This window comes from Pezoporus flaviventris, unplaced genomic scaffold, assembly GCF_033815535.1.
Source record: "Pezoporus flaviventris isolate CSIRO_AGI_PZ_B2104156 unplaced genomic scaffold, CSIRO_AGI_Pfla_v1 ptg000007l, whole genome shotgun sequence".
NCBI classification, from domain to species: domain Eukaryota; kingdom Metazoa; phylum Chordata; class Aves; order Psittaciformes; family Psittacidae; genus Pezoporus; species Pezoporus flaviventris.
The window spans coordinates 85,823,791-85,843,083 of NW_026892555.1; the positions used below are offsets into that span (position 1 = coordinate 85,823,791).

General features: G+C 47.0%; 1 protein-coding gene across 3 annotated transcripts; it reads right to left on the minus strand.

Annotated features, from left to right (window-relative positions):
* Nucleotides 1-56: 56 nt before the first annotated feature.
* On the minus strand, nucleotides 57-17,700 carry IRF4 (interferon regulatory factor 4). Of its 3 annotated transcripts, none has more exons than XM_061449351.1 (8): nucleotides 16,534-17,700; nucleotides 15,858-16,044; nucleotides 15,004-15,092; nucleotides 14,300-14,441; nucleotides 12,235-12,342; nucleotides 10,682-11,035; nucleotides 6,828-6,940; nucleotides 57-126 (listed from the first exon to the last, which is right to left on the minus strand). In XM_061449351.1, exons 1-8 carry the CDS (start codon nucleotides 16,735-16,737, stop codon nucleotides 91-93), a joined length of 1,233 nt encoding a protein of 410 aa, XP_061305335.1. In that variant the 5' UTR covers nucleotides 16,738-17,700; the 3' UTR covers nucleotides 57-90. The 3 variants fall into 3 exon arrangements, with proteins under 3 accessions (XP_061305335.1, XP_061305334.1, XP_061305332.1); XM_061449350.1 differs by lacking the exon at nucleotides 57-126 and adding an exon at nucleotides 1,543-3,190; XM_061449348.1 differs by lacking the exon at nucleotides 57-126 and adding an exon at nucleotides 3,216-5,052 and having other exon boundaries at nucleotides 16,534-17,697.
* Between the last annotated feature and the right edge of the window lie 1,593 nt (nucleotides 17,701-19,293).

A 19,293-nucleotide genomic window follows, 5' to 3' on the forward strand; every position in this document is an offset into this window, starting at 1 on the left:
AACAGTGCCTAACCATGGACAGAGACAGGCTAACGCATTTTGGAGGCAAACAGCAGAAGTGTCTGACTTCTGCCTGTGCTGCCCTGGCCATCACCAGCTCGGAGAGAAATTCCGTGTCTTGCAGACCTGAAGAAATCAGGACATTGCTTTAGTTGCCTGATCTAGATTTAAACATTTGCTCTTCACAAAGAAAGTGAGAAGGAGCAAGGTGGACAACATGGTGAAGATGCAACGGTGAAATGTGTTAGACGCACATGGTGACACACACGTAGCAATCATACAGCTGAGAGACCTTGGCAAGTGTATTTCGGCTACATAGATGCAAGTATCTGCTCTAACATCACAGGGTTCGCATGGACATTCACAGAATCTCCTGTGATAGGTGGTTTCATTGATACTACATGGACATCATTTCTGCCTGGCCAGGAAAGGGATTAAAAGCAGAGATGGGCAGCCAGAATCCACAAGTTTTTGGATTTCAGACATTTCTAGAGCAAGAATGCATAAGCTGGTTTTGATGTCAGAACAGAGCAAGCCCAAGGGTCAAAGATGAAGTCACTTCCCAGGAACACAGAGGACACATATTACGTGTGGTCTGTGAAGTCACCCAAACCTGCCTGTTTTCTTAGCTTGAGAGGCAAAATCTGTGTGTTACTCATGACCTGTCTTTTGAAAGGAGCATGAAATGGTAGACAAGGCTTGGGAGACTGTTTTCAGGAAGTCCCCAGTGGACATTCCCATGTCTGGGGGCAGTGGGCAGCAGCATAACTGGAGCAGCAGGAGACTGCCAGCTGGCCTGCAGAGATGTGCGAGGCAGCCATGCTGCGCCAGTGCTGCTGAAACAGTAAGTACGTTCACAGAATGAAGTCCTGTGCTTCATCACCATTGTCTTCCGGGGCATGAAGCTACTCCTATCTAAGAGGTGAAAACAGGGACCGTCGCCTTTTTGCAAAACAGCACCCTGTGCAGAGCTGCTCCGACATCAGCTTTTGGGACAGGCTGCCAGTGCAAAGTGGGTAAAACAAACCCAAGCCCAGAACAAAGATATCTGCCCTGTTTTTCTGTTTGCACTTGAGCACGGGTGATTGCCTTACCTCTTGCCAGGGCAACAGCAACTCATCCAGTCAGCGTCTTTATCAGTTATTCAGTGTCCATAGTTGGAGGAATGTTATTTTGATACACCTAAGTTATCTCCTTCTTGACTGTCATTTCAGAAAAGCCAAGCCAGTGAGCATTTTGCAGGCGTTTGGGCAGTTAGTACCTGTAGCCCAGCACTGCAGCCAGCTGTGGGACACAGTGGATGTAACCACCCCACTGTCATGCAAAAAGGATGCACTTACCTGGCTACACGCTTGAAAACTTAGTGCTCCAATGAGCTGCACACCATCTACCTCCTAACTCCTCCAAGTCACAGGGACCTGTTGACTTCTCTTTGGAGCTGACCAAACTTACAAGCAGTTGGTCACAACTAACTAATGCGGGTGATATGATTGTTTCAAACTACTCAGCTGCTTTCATCTTCTTTTTTTTTGGTAAGTCCTCTTCCTCTCTCCCCACCTCAGCCTCTTTACAAGTACACACAGACAATGATCGAGAGCTTGCAAGAGAAAATGCTCTGCTTTTTCCTGAAAGCTCTCTGCCAAGAGTGGTGTTTCCCCACCTCCACGCTGCTGACAAACGCTGATGTAAACAGCATGCTTATGCCCGCCTAAAAGGCCACAGGGGTTTTCACGTGAATCCTGTGTTTTTTCCACAAACCCTGTTACACTGTATTTCAGCTTAAAATGTATCCCCTCATTTCTGGTTAACCTACAGTCCCTGTGAGGCTAAGACAGTTTACAGCAGTAGGCAAAACCACTTAGCAGAACCAAATTCTGAATGTATGCACTTCAGCTGCAGAGCTCTGGCACAAAGCCCTTTCAAGAAATGGTTTTAAGAGTGGCGGTATTAAAATCAGACAAACCAATACTGACACAAACTGCATGCTGAAATCGCCTGAAAACACACCAGCTATGCCTTTGGTGTTGACGGGAGTAAAACATGTCATTTATAACGCCACAAAACTAAACCAGGAAGGAAGCAGACCTCAGAAACTATAAACTGAAGTTAACAGAGGTAGGAAGTACTTCAAAAGCTTTCACGTAGTGACTGTAAAAAAACTACTAAGAGGAGAAAATGTTTTCAGGGTTTTTTCTTGATTGCCTTTTTTTTTTTTTTCCACTTTACGTATCCATTAGTTATTTGGAAGAGTAAGACATGGTTACAAAAGTCAGATGCGGCTTTAAAGTCCTCATGTGCAAAGTAATTTATGGTACAAATCAACAGCTTGATTTTCCTTCCACTCTTCCCCTTGACCCATCCCTCCAAGAGAAATATCTCAACCTCTTTGGTTAAAATAAGTCTTTCACCTGCATCTCTCTGCATTCAAACTAAGCAAACCGTGTTTTGCCAGAACATGGTACTCTTCTCCTTCCCTCTTCATAGCCACTGACTTTAAATGACGCTACTTCAAGGGAAATAATTAAAAACTCCTTCCAAAGTCAAAACCAATAAAGCACCTTGATAGTCAAGAGGAGCCTCCAAGTAAAATGCCCTCCCCCCATCTTCACACTTCACAAACCTTGCAACTAGTTTTCACACCTTGCTCTGGCTGTATGCTACTGTACCCAAGAAGCCTTCCCAGGACCTTGATTTACAGTAAGCAGGGGCTGCCCCTTTAAATTCACTCCTATTCTTAACTATTTAGTTCACTTGTCATCCTCCTTTTCACCCTTTCCTAGCTTTTCCCACTTGAAAGCACTCTGGAAACTATAGCGACCAGTAGCTACCAACCCAGCAAGTAGTGTGTCAGAGGGTCCCCAGGTACTTGGCTGGGATGGGAAGCACCAGCCTGGTCCCCAGCCCCAGAGGCCCTCAGGATCAGCACCAGATCCCCAGCTGCAGGGCTCTGCTGCATCATCCGTAGTCCAGGAAGCCAACAGCCAAAGGGCAACCTCCTCATTTTCCCTTTTTCTACTAACTGTAGCTAATGTCATAGGCTACATTTTTGTAAGGAAAAATACTTACCATTTGACCTTTCTCTGCACTTTTGGCTTAGAACACAGTTCCCCATAGACTTAGCCAGCAGTGCTGCCCAGGTTCACAGCGCAGAATCATATGCGTTAGATTTGCTGTTAGATTTGTCCCACGACTGAAAACAACACATACAAATCGAGTTGGTAGGGAATAAGGACTTTATTCTAAGATGTGAGCTGAAGCGTATGAGCATATGAAGCAACAACCACTAGAAAAAAAGTGAAAAACACATCAAATACTTGTATCGTACCAGTTCAGTTTGAACACAACAGTCCCTTTCAGTAAAATGTACGCACAGGCCAAAAGCGTATGCAGAAGCTCTGAAGGTCACCTAGAGCAGTGGTTTTTCATGTCTAAGAAAGAGGTCTCCCCTAAGAAAATCTTTAAGCCAGGAAAAACACTTCAAGTAACAAAGTAAAAACGATCTGTTAATTCTGCTTGGCACTATGGAGAAGGAGGGGGATAATATATCCCAAGAGAGTATGCATCTGTAAGATGTATAAATTTAAAGTCCCTAGAACACAAGTCTGCTGCCAGACCAAGTACCGGTTTTTCTTCCTCATTTAGAAAGTCGAGTGAAGTACGTCTGTTAAGCATGGGGAGATCATGTTCTGGAGCTAGCTACTAAGAGCACACAGCCTGCTCGCCAGCGAGGAAATTTCGCCGACATGCATGCCCAACAGATCTCTTCTCTTTGTCTTTGTAACAGCACCTTATCATCAAAAGCTGTAAATCGCATCAAATTCTGTAAAATTTTTGAAAGCAAATGTTAAAACAAGTATTTCCTTGACTGTCTTAATACAGGAGGCCAAATGCTGCTCTCCTTGAACTCTCCCTTCACATTCATTTCAGTACCACTGGAAGAAAGCTCCAAGTGCACACAAAGAGCAGAGCTGGCTCTGTATAAGTCAGAGATAGTGCTTATTTTAACCTGGCTCGGGCATGTGACATAAAAAAAGGGCTAGCAGAACCATTTCTGTGCTATTTTCAAGGTCTATCAACTTAATTCTAATGCATACATATATAATGCATAGTAGCTTTCAATTACAATAAAAACGTAATTTATTTCTAAACCTGCTCTTTGGGACTCTAGAATTTTAGTGGTTTATCCACTAAATTCACAAGTATTTTGAGTTGAACGGTCACTTTTATTAACACAGTACCATAAAAGCATCACCTTAGAAACTGCTATTATGGGGGCTAATCCAGTAAGAACAGCGGCAGCAACAAAATTCATTGTCAGGACAAATGTCAGTCAGGCACTAAAAAAAAAAAATACACCTCTGAAGAATTGCATTGTTTTTAAAAAAATACACTGAAATATTCTATACAAGAATATAGGCATCACACGAATCTAAATTTATAACCACTTACATGTATCAGCTGGTCTCAACAAACCGTCTACGTTTGCTATGCACCTATAGTAGCTACAGTTTCAAATTGGGAACACCACAAATTTATGTACCTTCCCTGAGATCGGTAATCCAAAATAAATAGCCCTGCAAAGGTAACAGTGTAAACGCTGGATTTAAGTCTTCGGTAAGAATCAGTCCTCAAAACCCAAGGAGAACATTAAGCAAACGTAAACATAGCAATCATTTCGTCAGTTTTGAGTAATTCTCAGCAAACAGTGGAACCTATGTGAGATGTAGCATCCAAACATTGGAGACCCATCATTTGTATCATACAATATGCTTGTCCTAGTTCACTTTCCTATATTGAACCCCTGAACGCTTCCAGCTGCGATGTGGATCTCCAAATTGTGATCCAGATCTGCTCCTCCACTCTGCATAATCCTTACAGTGCCTTTAAAAATACTCTTTTCTGAGGATCTTATTCTTGAATAGAGGAATGGCGAATAGATCTGTGATAATCCTCTGGACTAGCCACAGGTTCTGGTAAATCATAGCCTCTCAGAAGATGTCCACTGTTTTGTTGAGCAAAGTAATACAGCTGCCTGGCAAACATTGGTTCAACCTTAAGAACAGACAAAATGTTAATCAGACATGTGACAAAATTTCATGCTCCTCATCTTGGTTAATCACAGAGGTTCTAACCTAAAACCAAGGCAGGACAAACCAGTTCTGCTTACCAAGACAGGAAAACTATCTCAGTAGCCTCACTATCTCTGCTTTAAGCTAAGCCTTGCCTGTTCTGCTGCCAGGTGCCTTTCTAAACTGCACACACTCCTTGCTGCCATGACTTTCATTTAGAAGGGCATGACCAGTGACACAAACAATGTATTAGCAATGGCAGCCCTTTAGCCAGCCCCTGAGTGATGCATATAGGCACACAATGTCTGTGGCCAGTCATCCAAATGCATGTGCAAAGTGCTGAAAGTCTCCTTTCCTTGTAAAGTACTTTGAGGACTGAACTCTAAATGCTGGTGCCCCCAGGTAGACTGAGACACATTGCCAAATGACTCTGCGAAATCAGACTTCAGTCTAACACCAAGATTACTCTTGTTTCTGTCCATTCAAGCTGATGAGGAATCTGTTCAACCACCCAGAGAGGTTTGCATGATTTAACGCTGCCTTCGCTTCTGTCTCTTCAGAAACCACTGTTCCACCTCAGGGCTTTGGGCTCTTAACAGCAAATATTTAAGTTGCACACTGAGAAAAAGCACCTGAAGCTCACCTTATCCTTGGGGATAAACAGGTTGGACAACTCGTCCCCACAACCCTCTCCTGCTGGTCAGCCAGCCCCTCCATGTTAAGATATGGGCACCAGTTTGGAGGAAAAATATGCTATCTCTTGTTCCCATCTCTGAGAAGGGATCCCTGCCTTGGAGTAGGCCCACCAATTCCCTTTCACTTCCTTTTGTCTGTATTTGGAAGCAGCTGAGCACCTTCTGTCCTGCCATGAGGGAGATGGGAAGGCAGCGAGGCAGGTGAGCCATACAGCTCCTGGGGCATAGCTGTTTGGTGGGACCATGGAGCCCCACCACCCCACAGGCTGGGACAGCCCGAGAGACTGAGGAGCAACTGGTAAGGGGGAAGCAAAGCTCTGGAGAGAGCAAAAGGTACACAGAGAAGCTGCCAGGTCAGGAGCTGAAGAAGGGGGTTGGAGAGGGGATGCTACAACGGAAGGATGGAAATCTGGAAAGCCAAAAAGGGGACAGGAGCTTTCAAAAAATTAAAGACACCAGTTTTCTTCCCAGTGATTCAGTAAGTTGAGCCCTGCCACCAATGGCAGCATTATCACCTCTCTTGTGGTTTTATGGGCCAATACAGACAATTTAGAAAGTACCTGGTGTCATCACCCTTTCTCAGACCGCATCCTGAAAGACCAACTTTGAGTGTGTGCAAACTGTGGTCAGTCAGCCTATGAGCTTTCCAGCTCCCTTAACCCTGAAGCTGCACAGGCAACTTCTGCATCCTGTAAGGGCTGAAGTCCCTGAGATGCAAGCTCTGGAGCACTTGGCAGCCCAAGGTGCTGTGCAACTTGGATGGTGATGACAATATGGCCCAGCTTTTCCAGGGTACCTTTCAGCTTTAGATTTTGAAGGGATGTGCAAGAAATTACGGATGATACTTATGCTCTACAGAGAGGGAAATCAGGTCCTCAGCCCTACTGTGGACTACCAGTCAGTCCTAGGCAGATCTGGGGATTCAACCCTGGTCTGGAAGGTGCCACATTTCCAAGAATTTATTACCTCACTCAGCACCTACACAAGGTAGAAAAGCCTGACTGGCAGACTCATATCCTCCACGGAATATGCTTCCTTTAGGTAAGGCAGAAGTCCTACTTACATGGGCTGTAATTAGCTTCCTCTGCCTTTGCGGATCTGGAAATTCCTCCCCAAAGCACAGAGCCACCTGGTATCTCGGCAGCGGACGTCCATGGTGAGCAAAGGCTTGCAGTTCTGGGAAGAGAGAAAGAGGCAGGTTATGGTTTAACCCCAGTAGGCAGGCAAGCACCATGCAGCTGCCCACTCACTCCCACCACCAGGATAGGACAGAAAGTTGGAATGGCAAAAGTGAAAAAAATTGTGGGTTGAGATAGACAGTTTAATAGGTAAAAACAAACAAACAAACAAAACCCAACAAACAAAAAAAAAAAAAAAAGAAGAGACAAAACAAGACAAAGAAAAACAAGTGATGGAAAAAGCCATCACCCCCATCGCTCACCACCAGCCAACTGATGTCCAGCCAGTCCCCAAGCAACAGCAACCTCTGCAACCCCTGGCAAACCCTGCCCACAGTGTTACTGATGCCCACAAGGTCATACAGTAGGGATTATCCTTTTGGTAACCTTGGGTCAGCTGTCCCAGCTGTGTCCCCTCCCAGCCTCTTGTCCACTCCAGCTTACTAGCTGTGGGGGTAGGGTGAGAAACGGAGAAAGCCTTCACATTGTGCAAGCACTGTTCAGCATCAACTAAAACATCCCCGTGTTATCAACGCTGTTTTCAGCACAAACCCAAACCATAGCACCACATGGGCTGCTATGAAGAAAATTAACTCTGTCCCAGCCAAAACAGGTACACGCTGGTAAGAAAGACTTTGGATGGCTGAGCTCTAAATGGATGACCCTGGAGGACAGCGGGAGGAGAAGCAACTCCAGGGGAGGATAAAGGAGGTCAGGTAAGGAGAATACACTGAGTTTGGAGACTTTCCCACAGATCAGGGGGAGCTAGGCATAAAACTGCAAATTCTCTATTTGCCTTGCCTCACAAGTCATTTCATATGCACAGACTGGGATGTCTTCCAATTGATGTTTCTATTTGGCCTCAACAGCAGAACCTTCTGGAGCAGATGCTGGCAGTAGCTGGGACCCACTCAAGCAGACACCCAACAGCAGGACTGAAGCCAATGGCTTAGTAGACCCAGAGACTCAAAGTACTTCAGCCTCAGCTAGACACAGACACGAAGCCACTGTCATCACTGAGCCTAGAGGGGGATGGGGAGGCAAGGGAAGGTGAAGGACCTTATTTAAGCCACGCAGAGGGCCGGCAAAAGAGCCTGTATCTTCTGTGCTTCTGCACTCTCTTCATTAACCCACACCCTTGCACAAAGGGAAAATGTCAAGTGATATAATTATTCCAACAGTCAAAGTGTCCCCTATGAAGGATAGCAGGGGAGGCCTTCGTAAGAGACTTTCACTGGGACCAAAATCAGTGTTGTGTTTTAGACACTGTATATCCTTCCAGAAAAGAGAAAATTCCACCTACATAATATCCTCATTAAAGTCTGTGTTACATGCAGTATTTCTACATAGTTGATTGGTAAAGATTTCATTTTAATTTATACTTCTGCTCATGTTTTCTGGAAAAAGTTGAAATTAATGTTAAACCCAATGTCTTATAATGAAGCAACCTTATAATGAAGCTTTTCCCTGCTATACAGGGAAAGTCTTTGAACTTTGCATAACAAATGCATCTTTCCCAAAATACACTCCTGCCATTTCTACTCTAACTGCAAGCTTTTCAGAACAAGGTATCAATGCAGTGACTACCGCAGAGTGTCCCAACCCTGATTTGGGACTACTGGTCTTACTGGGAGGGCTGGTTGCAGTTGTAAAACAAGGGACAGCTCACTTAGAACACAGAACATAGCTCTCCCTACAGTCTCCACCAGAACCCCCTAATAAAAATGCTGTGGACTTTCCAGATGTATGTCAGAATAGAAGAGAGATTTTCCATGGAGCCCTGCTTCCCTCTGTGCTGCCACAGGACCAGGCAGGATGATCCATCAAAGGCCAGTCCAACCATACCGATAACAGGGAACTTCTTCCACCTTCCTCTTCCCTCCTGTTTCACTTGGTCTCAGCAATTCTCCAAATCTCAAACACTTGTACCAGTGCCTCCTACTCTCCACCCAGCCCAATTTACTGTTCATTACACAGTACTCCCCAGAGACCATCCACCTGGTTTCTGACTTACTGCCATTTTAGTCTTCTCAACAGTACAGGCTGCTCAACACAGGCCTTGATGCTCTGGTGCAGTTTGCACTGCAGGATAGAGCTCCTCAAAGGGGTCCACCTAGCTGCAGTCCATAGCAATTCTGCATCTGCCCTTTTCTCTGCTGTCCAAGATTTCCTCTCCTGGTAAAGGTCTCCTGCCTCTCTTCTCAGGGAAGGCCCAGCTTGCTGACTGGGGGATCCCTAAGCTTGTCTGAACTCTGGGACCTCAGTATATTCAATTAACACACAGATGTGATTCACCCATGGCAAGTCACAAACCTAGCTAAGCAACAACACATGCAAAACCTCACCTTGCACACACCACAGACTATGACTCCAACCACATGCTTGGGTTTGCACAGGCATTGGTGCGTAAGTAATTTAGGAGGGGGAAAAAGTAACTACTGCGCTTATCCTTGGGGTTAAGTGTCTAAAAAGAGATGTCCTGTCAACCGTTTGGAAGAACCCAGAGTACATCTGAAAAACCACCTGAGAAAAGGGAAAGGGATTTCCAAAACCATCATCAGAGACAGAATTACATGTCTTCAAATTAGCATGTGATTGAAGCGCAAGCCAATACCCTGACCTCAAATTCCCCTTTCTAACTGTCAATTCTCACATTCACGTGAGATTTCTCTCTTTAAATGCATTTCTTGCCTGACCATTTTGCTAGTATGGTGCATCAACCCTGGAATATAAAGTATGCTAAAACTCTTGGTTTGGGTTTGATGCTTTGGGTTTTTTAATTCTGCAGGGCATTATTGTCTTGAGACAGTCATGCCAGTGCTGGTGCTCTCTTCTAATGGGAAAACATAGCTAACCACAGGCACACAGTTCACATATAGCAATGCCACACACCTCAAAAAAGGGGCAAATATCTATTCCTGATGTCCACACTGTCCTCTGGAACACTTACTGTCTCCCACCAGCTTCCCTGGGTGGAAAGCTTTCCTCCCTCTAATCTAACTGATCAGAAGTGCTGCAAAGTGGGGTTGAGGGTCTGCCCATTCCCTCCATAGGCTGGAAGCAGAAGGCACAGTCCTGAAGTGTGCCCTTGCTGCTCTGTACTACCCTGTGCAAAACAAGACCTTCCCACAGAGCTCTGGAGAGGTAATGCACATCCTTCGTAAGAGTACTAGGGAATCCTGAAGCTCCAGGAGCTCTGCTCCTTTTTACCCCCAGGATATCTTTCAAATACTGCAGAGCCTGAAAAGAACATTTTCTACTGAAATTCTTGAGGATATTTGTGCACTCTGAGCAAGATCTCAGGCTCTCTCTGGGTCAAGTTGAGGCATTGCGAGTGCTGACAACAGACCTACCCAGGACTTACTTACACTAGCAGATCCAAGATCAGGATTCACTTTCCTGTCACTCAGTTTGTGGAAAGACTATTTCATTAGGTTCCTCCTTATGCTTCTTAAGGATAATGTGAGGTTTTGGGTGCCACCAGCTGAGCATGAGTCCGCTCCTGCTTGTCTGTGCAGGAGTACTGAGCAAGCACAGAGAGCAGAATTTGACAGGAATATTCAGAAGTCAAACACCCCTTGACTATGCTTGCCCAGAAGAAGTGAGGGGTAATTCTCACTGTAATTCATAAGGTCACATTAAAAGAGCACTTCCGTAAAGCTCTCACCGTAAAGATGTCACCCATAGAGCAACCAGGTGACACTTCCAGAAACCATATCAAGGCTGCAGCGGGAATTACCTGCTAAAAACTGCTGAGTATCAAAGAGCTTGCATGTTTGGTCCCTCTCCAGCTTGTTGGGTCGGTCACTGCAAAGAGCCAGAGGCCCATCCCAGTAGATCCTGCTCTGGCAAAGTCTCTTAGCATAGAGGCCATCAGGTGCCATCCACAGTATTACTCCTCGTTCCAGGTGGTTCAGTAGTTTTTCTATGTTCTTCCTCTGGCCATTATCCTCTGGATAAGGAAAGATAACTTGGTCCAGGCTGCTGACCTCATAACTTTGGCCATGGGATATCCTACAGCCTTCAGGACTAGAAGTTGTCACCTCCTTTACCAGTATTTCACGGTAATATAAGCAGATGTGGAGTCGGCAATCTACAAGGAGAAAGAAGAATCACTGTGATACATTAGTATGAATGTTTTATGTTTCAGATCTGTACTAAGGCCAACAGACAAGTCCGCATGAGATAGCTGAGCCTGGTGGTCACAACCACCCAGAAGCTCACATTAGCAAAAATCATATAAAGAAATAAATACTTCTGGGGTATGGCAGCATTAATGGTGCCTCATTTTATTGTAAGGGCTACTGATGTGGGAATTTGGTAGGAACTAACATCCCACAAACTTCATATTTCAATTTTTTCCTCACGTTTTATGAGGAAGTAGATGTGTTTCTCCTCAGATTTTGCATAAAGGAGGTTTCTGCACAGGGGACCTGCAAACCTGCACTCTGCTGCCTTAAGAGAAGCTACTGCTGGCTCCAGCTCCAACAGGGCTATACCCAGAATTCCCAGCCTTACTTTCAAATGGCCATTTGGTCGACTTGGCTTACCTCTCAGAAGTCACACAGAACTGTATATATACACATGCTTCTCTGTGTGTGTTTAATATACGTATGTATGTAAAATATATAAAAATATGTGTGTGTGTACAATTTATGTTTATATATATACCTATACACAAACACACACACATACATACAGACCCTGATTCAGGAGAACAAGAAACCTGCCAAGCAGCATGTTATAGGTTTATTCATTATTTCTGTAAAAAACACATTCCCAGAGTTATTCACAAAGTCCCCCAGCACCTGGATGTCTGCAAACCTGTCTGAAGTAACTTCCATTTTCTTTCCCAAACGCCTTACTTTCACCAGGAATAACGAAGCAGAGCAAGGCCAGATGGCACCAGCAGGAGCATAGAAAAGTATCCAGCTACCACCAGGTTTTGTGGGAGCTCCTCCCAGATAAGAAAAGTCACTGACCCCCCCAAAATTTCCAGACTCCCCTGGGAAGGCCTGATTTGGTGGCTCACCAAAGCAACCCAGCAACTAACACCATGAGCCAGAGAAGCACTTCCATAACTTTAACCACCTACATCCCTTGGAGCTGGGGCTACATATGCTGAAGTATCATGGAAAACAGAGGCTTAAGACCATACACCAAATCCATTCATTAAAGAGGTTCCTTTTTTATTTTCCTTTATATCAGAAAGAAGAGATGGTGCCAGGACAAGTCAGAAATGGGAGTCTCTTGCCAAGCTCCTCAGAAAGCCCGGGGGGTGACGGACCTTACCTGACAGGGCGAGGGCTTCACCAGACCTTATGCTTGGCTCAATCGGGATGCCAGGAGCCTGAGACTCAGGAGGGGCACAAGCATAAAAGGTTCCTGTCACCTGACAACCTGTTTTCACAAACAAAAGTCAGTGACAGCTGCCTAAAAGCTAAAAGAAAAGTCTGGGTAGAGGTCATAGCGATGCAAAAGCGAGATTTTCTGGGTCCACCAGGAACGTTCTCTTAACCCCTTCTTAAAAAGGACCTATTTCCCAATTATTCCAAATATGTCAACTTTACCAATCTCTCCAGATGTGATTTGAGCATTTTTATTTGGGTCTGCCTGAAATAATCCCTTAACATTTCAGTATTCCTCCTAGCCCTTTTCTCCTTATCTAACATGTTACTATAGAATAATACATTATTCTAATTATTATTCTAACGTATTATTCTATAATACATTATAGAATGTGAATATATAAAAATATATATAAATATATATAGACTGTATTTTATATAGAATATACTAAAATATGTATTATTCTATAACATATTATAGAATAATACATTGTAATATATTTTGTAATACATTATAGAATAATAGCACAGAATAATAGCATTATAATAGCACAGAAATTGTTTACATTTTTAATTAGACTTCAGTGCTCTTAAAAGTAGCCTGATGAAACAACTAATTTCATATAAGGAATTTTACTAAAGACTGGCATAACAATATATCTGGAATTAACACTCTTTTTAAAAGTAGGGAAGGAAAACCGTGCTACAAGAGATTGTTAGGGTTTTATTACTAGGACTACTAGCAGACTGCTTCAAGAGATGCCTTTCATTAACTGGATTATAACATGGACAATTGATGTTTTCCTCCGTTTCTTAATGTCAGTAGAAGTCTTTGGAGGATGATGCAAGTGACTTGCAGACAAGTGCACACTACCTTTCCCAGTGGCAGGACCCACCACGATCAGGAGCTGCAGCAATGCAGATACAAAACACCCACACCTCTAAGCACGTTTTAGAGCCCAGTGAGAAAGCCAATACCAGCCAACAACAACTGCCTCCAAATTCAGCAACCTGTGTTTAATTGCTGCAGAGGATGTACTTCAAGGCAGAGCTCATCCAGCTTGCTACCTCCCATTTTTATTAGCAAATAGCAAACAATTGTGCCTAATAATTCCAGTATGCTGCCAGCAAGTGTTGCAGCGCACTAAGCATTTACTTTTTAGCAGACCCAAAGATTCCTCTGCACCAGAACCTCTAGAGAGCTGTCCTCTGAAAATGCAGTATCTGCTCTAAGAAGTACTTTTTCATTTCCCATCCTTCCCTGTCCTTCTGAACCAGCTGCTTCTCCTCATAATGCAAATGCCTGCATTGTCAGCTGAGTTATCTGCAAGGGTCTACAGCATACAGTTCCCTTTCTCTTATGTTTTATCCCCTGCAGGCTTTAGCACTGCAAATTTTCACGATTCAGGCTTTTTCCTAAGGATGCAGAGCTTGGAAAGCCATGATTATGTTAGGTTTAGTACTGTGAGATCTCTGGGGAATGGAACGTCCCTTTATTCTGTTTCTGCTGTACCAGCCCCAAAAAAGACTCAGTCCATGACAATTTGTCCCATTTGCTGCAGCACTAAAATAATAATTTCATCTTTCCTCTTGGGAGAATAATACCATTCTAATCCACAAGGCTGGAGGGAAAACCTCACTGATGTGTGCCTCAAAAGATCCAAAATCAGAAAGCAAAGCTAAAGAACACATGTTCCCATTTGAGGTTTAGCAGCGGGTTGGTTGAATTCTTATTGCTCAGGGCTTTTGAGACAACTGAGGACTTTGGGGGGGCTGACTTGTATCAACTCAGAGCACTGCGTATGCCAGAACATTGCCACCACACATATGGTGGCAATGAGAGCAAGAGCCAGGACAAATGCTCTTGCCATGGACAGCGTAACCCTCCTTTTGAAAGGAACCCAGCTACTTCTGTTAATTCCAGTCAAAGCCACGACTAAGAAAACTGAAATCTGTGGTCCTTCTAGGTGAACAACCTCAGCAAACAACCCTAAACGGGAGCCTCTTACCATTTTCACAGCCGGGCCCTTGCCAGTGGTGACTGCGAGCTGCGAAGGGGACGCTGGCACACTGGTAGGGGATGTCAGGATGTGGCTGCTCTGGGGCAAACTCCCTCCAGTTCCGTTCATGGGGCACCATGTAGTTTGGTACCTATTCAATTTAATGAGATATTCTTTTACTCAGCAGCTGTCAAAACTAATGCTAGGCATTACATCAGCTTTCACATCTCAGCTCCTTGATTTTCTCTGCCAAAGCCCATGGAGGTCTAAGCATTGCCCAGGCTACACGCCTGGCACCTTGCCACCACCACCAATGAGGCTTTCAAATGAACTTCTCACCACTGGTGTAAATAACAAGCAGGGTGGAATAACAAAAGGCAGTCAAAGCATTGCTGGTAAATGTCTGCTTGGAAGAGCAAGGCTTCATTGGGTGCTCACATTCTGGCACCAAAAGAATGGCAGTGCACTAATATCTATCATGCAGCAGAAAACAGCTATTACTCAGGGATAAACACCACCAAGAGAAATCATTTTGCCCTGTGGCCTCATATGACATTAGAAAAGTTGCTTCTCAATTTCTCAGTTTTTGTAATAAAGTTTCTTCCCAAAGAGAACTAGAGAGCCACGCCAGCAAAGACAGACACAGCACATAGCACAGAAATGATGCTGCTCAATGTACAAGCACCAAGTGAAATGTGTAACTGATGCCATACCTGAGATGGGAGTGAAGTGTAAGGAGATGGTATTGGAAATGGGTGGTTCATCATTAACGGTTGTTCCTCCATGCTGATCTGTTTTGCACCTATGTTCACCAGAGGGATGAAAAAAAATAATGTCAAACGCATCTTGAGGAAACCCGAAACTGGCACACTGAAGACAAATCCATACAGCCTGCCTTTGATCAAGAAGAGGACTAAAGTGCCCTCCGGCACCCACTTGGGACAGGATTCCCAGCCCTCAGCTTGCAGGCAGCTCCAGGACGCCTTCAGTCCTGCTGGGCTCTCCAGTGCCCCACAGGAAGGTGCTGCCAGGCCATACTCAGTGTTCCATGATGTCTTCCCCAGGCTCTCCCAAGTCTTTGCCTCCTGCAAGCCCAGTCTATCACTGCCCCCAGCCTCTGCCCAGGAGGCTTCAGGCTGAGCATCCGTTGCTCCCAGCAGTTACCTACTGCTCAAATCACTTCTGCCCTTCCCTGTATTCAAAACCTAGATCCAGCAAGCCATTTATTTTCCTTTTAGCCTGTCCCTTGAGCCGCTCACTTGGCTCCCGCTACACAGAACTGGCAGGGAGGCTCCAGCTGAAGGAGCAGTTCCCCCAGCGATGTGAAGGGCGCCTGTCTGCATCTTCTGCAAGGGCTCCCTTTCAACACTCCCAACAAAATGCCAGCAGTCCTCCTGCAGACATGGCCTCTGAAGTCAGAACAAGCTGCACTTGAGCCCTGCATTCTGGCTCCTTAAAAGACTTTAAAAGACCACAGGGCCATTCCACACAAGCACACTTCAGTCCTCATGTGCTTACAATGAGATGTATTCACACTCTGTTACACAGGGAATTTGAGATGCTTTACCTTTTTTAGCTCCTTCTGGCACTATTCTGTACACTTTATAGGGATCTGAGATGTCCAGCTGGCTTCTCTCTACCAGTTCTTCAAAGTCATTGCTCTTGTTCAAAGCACACCTTAATCTTGTCTTCCAAGTAGGGGGATCTGGTTTATCAATGCCCTCTCTGAACTTTCCTTTAAAAAGAGCCCAAGCCTGGAAACATTTCAGATAATCAAAAGAGCAAGAAAAAGAAGAAAAGAAGAACAAAAGAAAAAAAGAAATATAATCATCTACAAGGTACAAGTCCACAATGCTTGAAACAGCATCTATATCTGTGCATATATGTGCATGAATTTACTCCCTACATGTTTAGGCTAAGAAAAAAAGAAGCATGGTAAAGCAGGAAAAACAGTTTACCAGGCACAAGAAAGGGGAGAAAACAATCCAAGGCAAATATAGAAATGGATGTGCCATAGTCCCACAGGCATTTAGCTCCACATAGACTGAAAGGGCAGACTTTCTCATTCTGTAAACATGGGGACATCAGGGCACATCTAAGGGCACAGGTCAGGCAGTGGCAGCCACAGGCACCCAGCAGAACCAGGTGGCAAGGATGGGATGGCAAGGAGCCACCGCAGAGCCCCCGGGCATCCCTCCTGCCCCAGCTGTGCCCCACAGCCTTGACCCCAGGCTAAGCCCTACCTTGAAGAGGGCAGCATCCTCCTCACGGTTGTAGTCCTGCTTGCCAGCATGTTTCCAGGGGATGCGGAAGATGCTCTTCTCATCGTTCTCCCACATTAGCCCCGGGTACTTGCCGCTGTCTATCTGGTCGATCAGCCACTGGCGGAGTTTCCCGTTGCCACAGCTCACCGAGTTCATCCCGCACTCACCTGGCTCCAAGTTCATGCCACTCGTGTCAGGGGTCGGGTGGGAGGTTTTGTGGTGCCTCACCAAGCCCACCGCTCCACACACACCCAAGCACCAGCTCTCTGGCGGGCTGCAGAGGAGGGGGAGAGGGGCAGGAAGGAGGGAGAGGAAAACCCACAGGTCAGGTGATGGACCAAGTCCCCATGCAGCAGCTGGCCAGCAGTCCCCAGTCCCTGGCACCACATGTATCACTCCAAGCAGCAGCTACAGAAGGCAGGGGGACTCCAGGAGAGCCCCAGGGAACAGAGTACGGAGCCTCAGGAAATTGAGAACAGCCCCCCCGGCCTTCCCCATGCACCACTGGTGCTGCAGACTTTGACAAACTTCCCCCCCTGTCCTGACACTGTTCTGCATGAACATACAGGGGCTGCCAAGATTCGCATCACAGGTGACATAAGGCACAAACCCCTTGTCCTGCTCAGAGTTCAACTGGGCTTTTTACTTTTTAATGAAAAAGGTAAAAAATTGCATAAAAATAAGGACATGACAGTGCACATCTGTAACATTAGACACGCACACACAATTTGGAGAGCTTCACACACAGTTATGATTTATACGGCATCTAACTATAACATCAAAGTAGTTTTCACAAGCTCACTTACGCAAGACACATTTGAACACATGATGTCCTATACATATCTACCCCTCCAACTGCTCCCAGCACGCATATGTAGCAACATTCAAATCTATACATAGCAAATACCTAAAAGTGGAAAGACAGCAACCCACAGAGCCCGGCATAAGGGCACTGACTCTCCCCAGGCACACGGGAGCTTGCAGGCAGCCACCCAGAGCCCTACCCACGTGCAGAGCCCTGGGAGCTGCGCAGCTCTGCAGTGATGGGCACCCACTGGAAAGGTTCTAACATGAGGACCTCAACACCAGTGATGGGGACTTGGCGTCAGGTTTGTCTCCCCGAGCTTAAAAGGTGCCCAAAAGCTTAGTTTGGTGGGTTCTTCCCCCCACCCCACGCACGATCTAATAAAGTGATTCCTCACCCACAGCCTTTGCCTCTATACACACAGACACTTTGAGAGAGCCTTGTCCGACAAGCGCACACTATTGGAGCAGTTAGGCAGCTCTGCACCCCTGACACCCCTCCTCAGCCGGCAGCATCCCCCCAGACACCAAACCCGGTCCCCGAACTTCTCCCCAGGGTGCTTGCGGGTGGCCAGGGCCGCGGCTCCCCCATGCAGGGAACCCCTGCAGAGACCCCCAAAAAGTTCTTTCCCCGCCAGGCAGAGCATGAAGCGGATTCCCCCACACCCGCTACCGCGACCCTCCCCAAGACAGGAGGAACCGGCAGGGCCGGTGGCTGGTGCGTGCCTTCCCCTTGGGAGCAGAAAACAGGGCAGGTATTAATTACTGTTCTGCTTTAAATTAGGGGGCAAATCCTACAACAACAATTTTAGAAGAGCCAAACGGCTCGCTCAGGTGCCGACAGCAGCGGGGGAAGCGCACCCCGGGGGAAGCCGAGGTGCCTGCATCACCCATCCCTGGTTTTCTTCCCCGACTCGTCGGGTCCCGCTCTACCGGAGCGGCAGGGCGGGCGGAGCGCTGCGGCGGCCCGGGGGGCCGGGGAGGGACCCGAGGGGACCCGGTGTGTTCCGCCGCCGGCGCTTACCTCTGTGGCGGAGATGAGAGCGGACAGGGGCCGCTGGCTGCCGAGGCGGCTGATGAGACGGGGCGCACCGCGACTGGGCCAGCGGCCCCGGGAAGTTTCTTTATATGATGGAGGGCGTCGTGCCCGGGGGGACTGGGCGGGGGGGGGGAAGGCGGGCCCCGGTCCGGAGGTGGAGCCGGCGGAAGGGAGCGGGGAGTTTGTGAGCTGGAAAACATTTGAGGCAGTGACACATACCCGTTGCTGGTAAACAGGCGCCGCGGGGCGGGGGGGCGGCGCAGCCCGGCGCCCTCTCTGCGTCCGCGTTGGGTGGGTTTTTTTTTATAAATCTATACAGAGACAGACACACGTACATAAATAACCTGGGGAAACTCCTACCTGTGAGAGCCAGGCGGCTTTTACTGTAAAAGACCCAGCGAGCTACACCCACCAGAAACTTGGTAGACGGCGCCGGCCGGGCCCCGGGGCGGCTCGGGGGGACGGTGGGAGCATCCGGCCGAGCACCCACATCCAGGGAACCCCTGCCACCCAGCCTAGCTTCTCCCAGGCTATCGAGCCGGGATCGCGGAGGGGTGTGAGAACACACCCCTGGGGCGAAGGAAACCAGGCGGGCTCGGGAGCTCCTCTGGCGACCCGACCCCATGCTTTGCAGGCCGTGAAACGGGGGGTAAGGTGGGAGGCAGCGAGCCCCGAGGAGGCGGCCAAAGCCGGAGGCGAGGGCAGCCGGTAGCACCCCCCGCTGAGCGCAGGGGATGCTCCCCCGGGAAAGCCCGTGTTAGGTACCGGCCCCAGAGCCAGGCTGGCTGGTGGGTAACCCTGGCTAGCCCGCCTTCTCAGTCCCTTGACCCAGAGTGGTGGGAGCCAGGGAAGGAGGGTTGAAGGAGCGAGGTCCCGGCTTGCATGAAAGTCTTTCG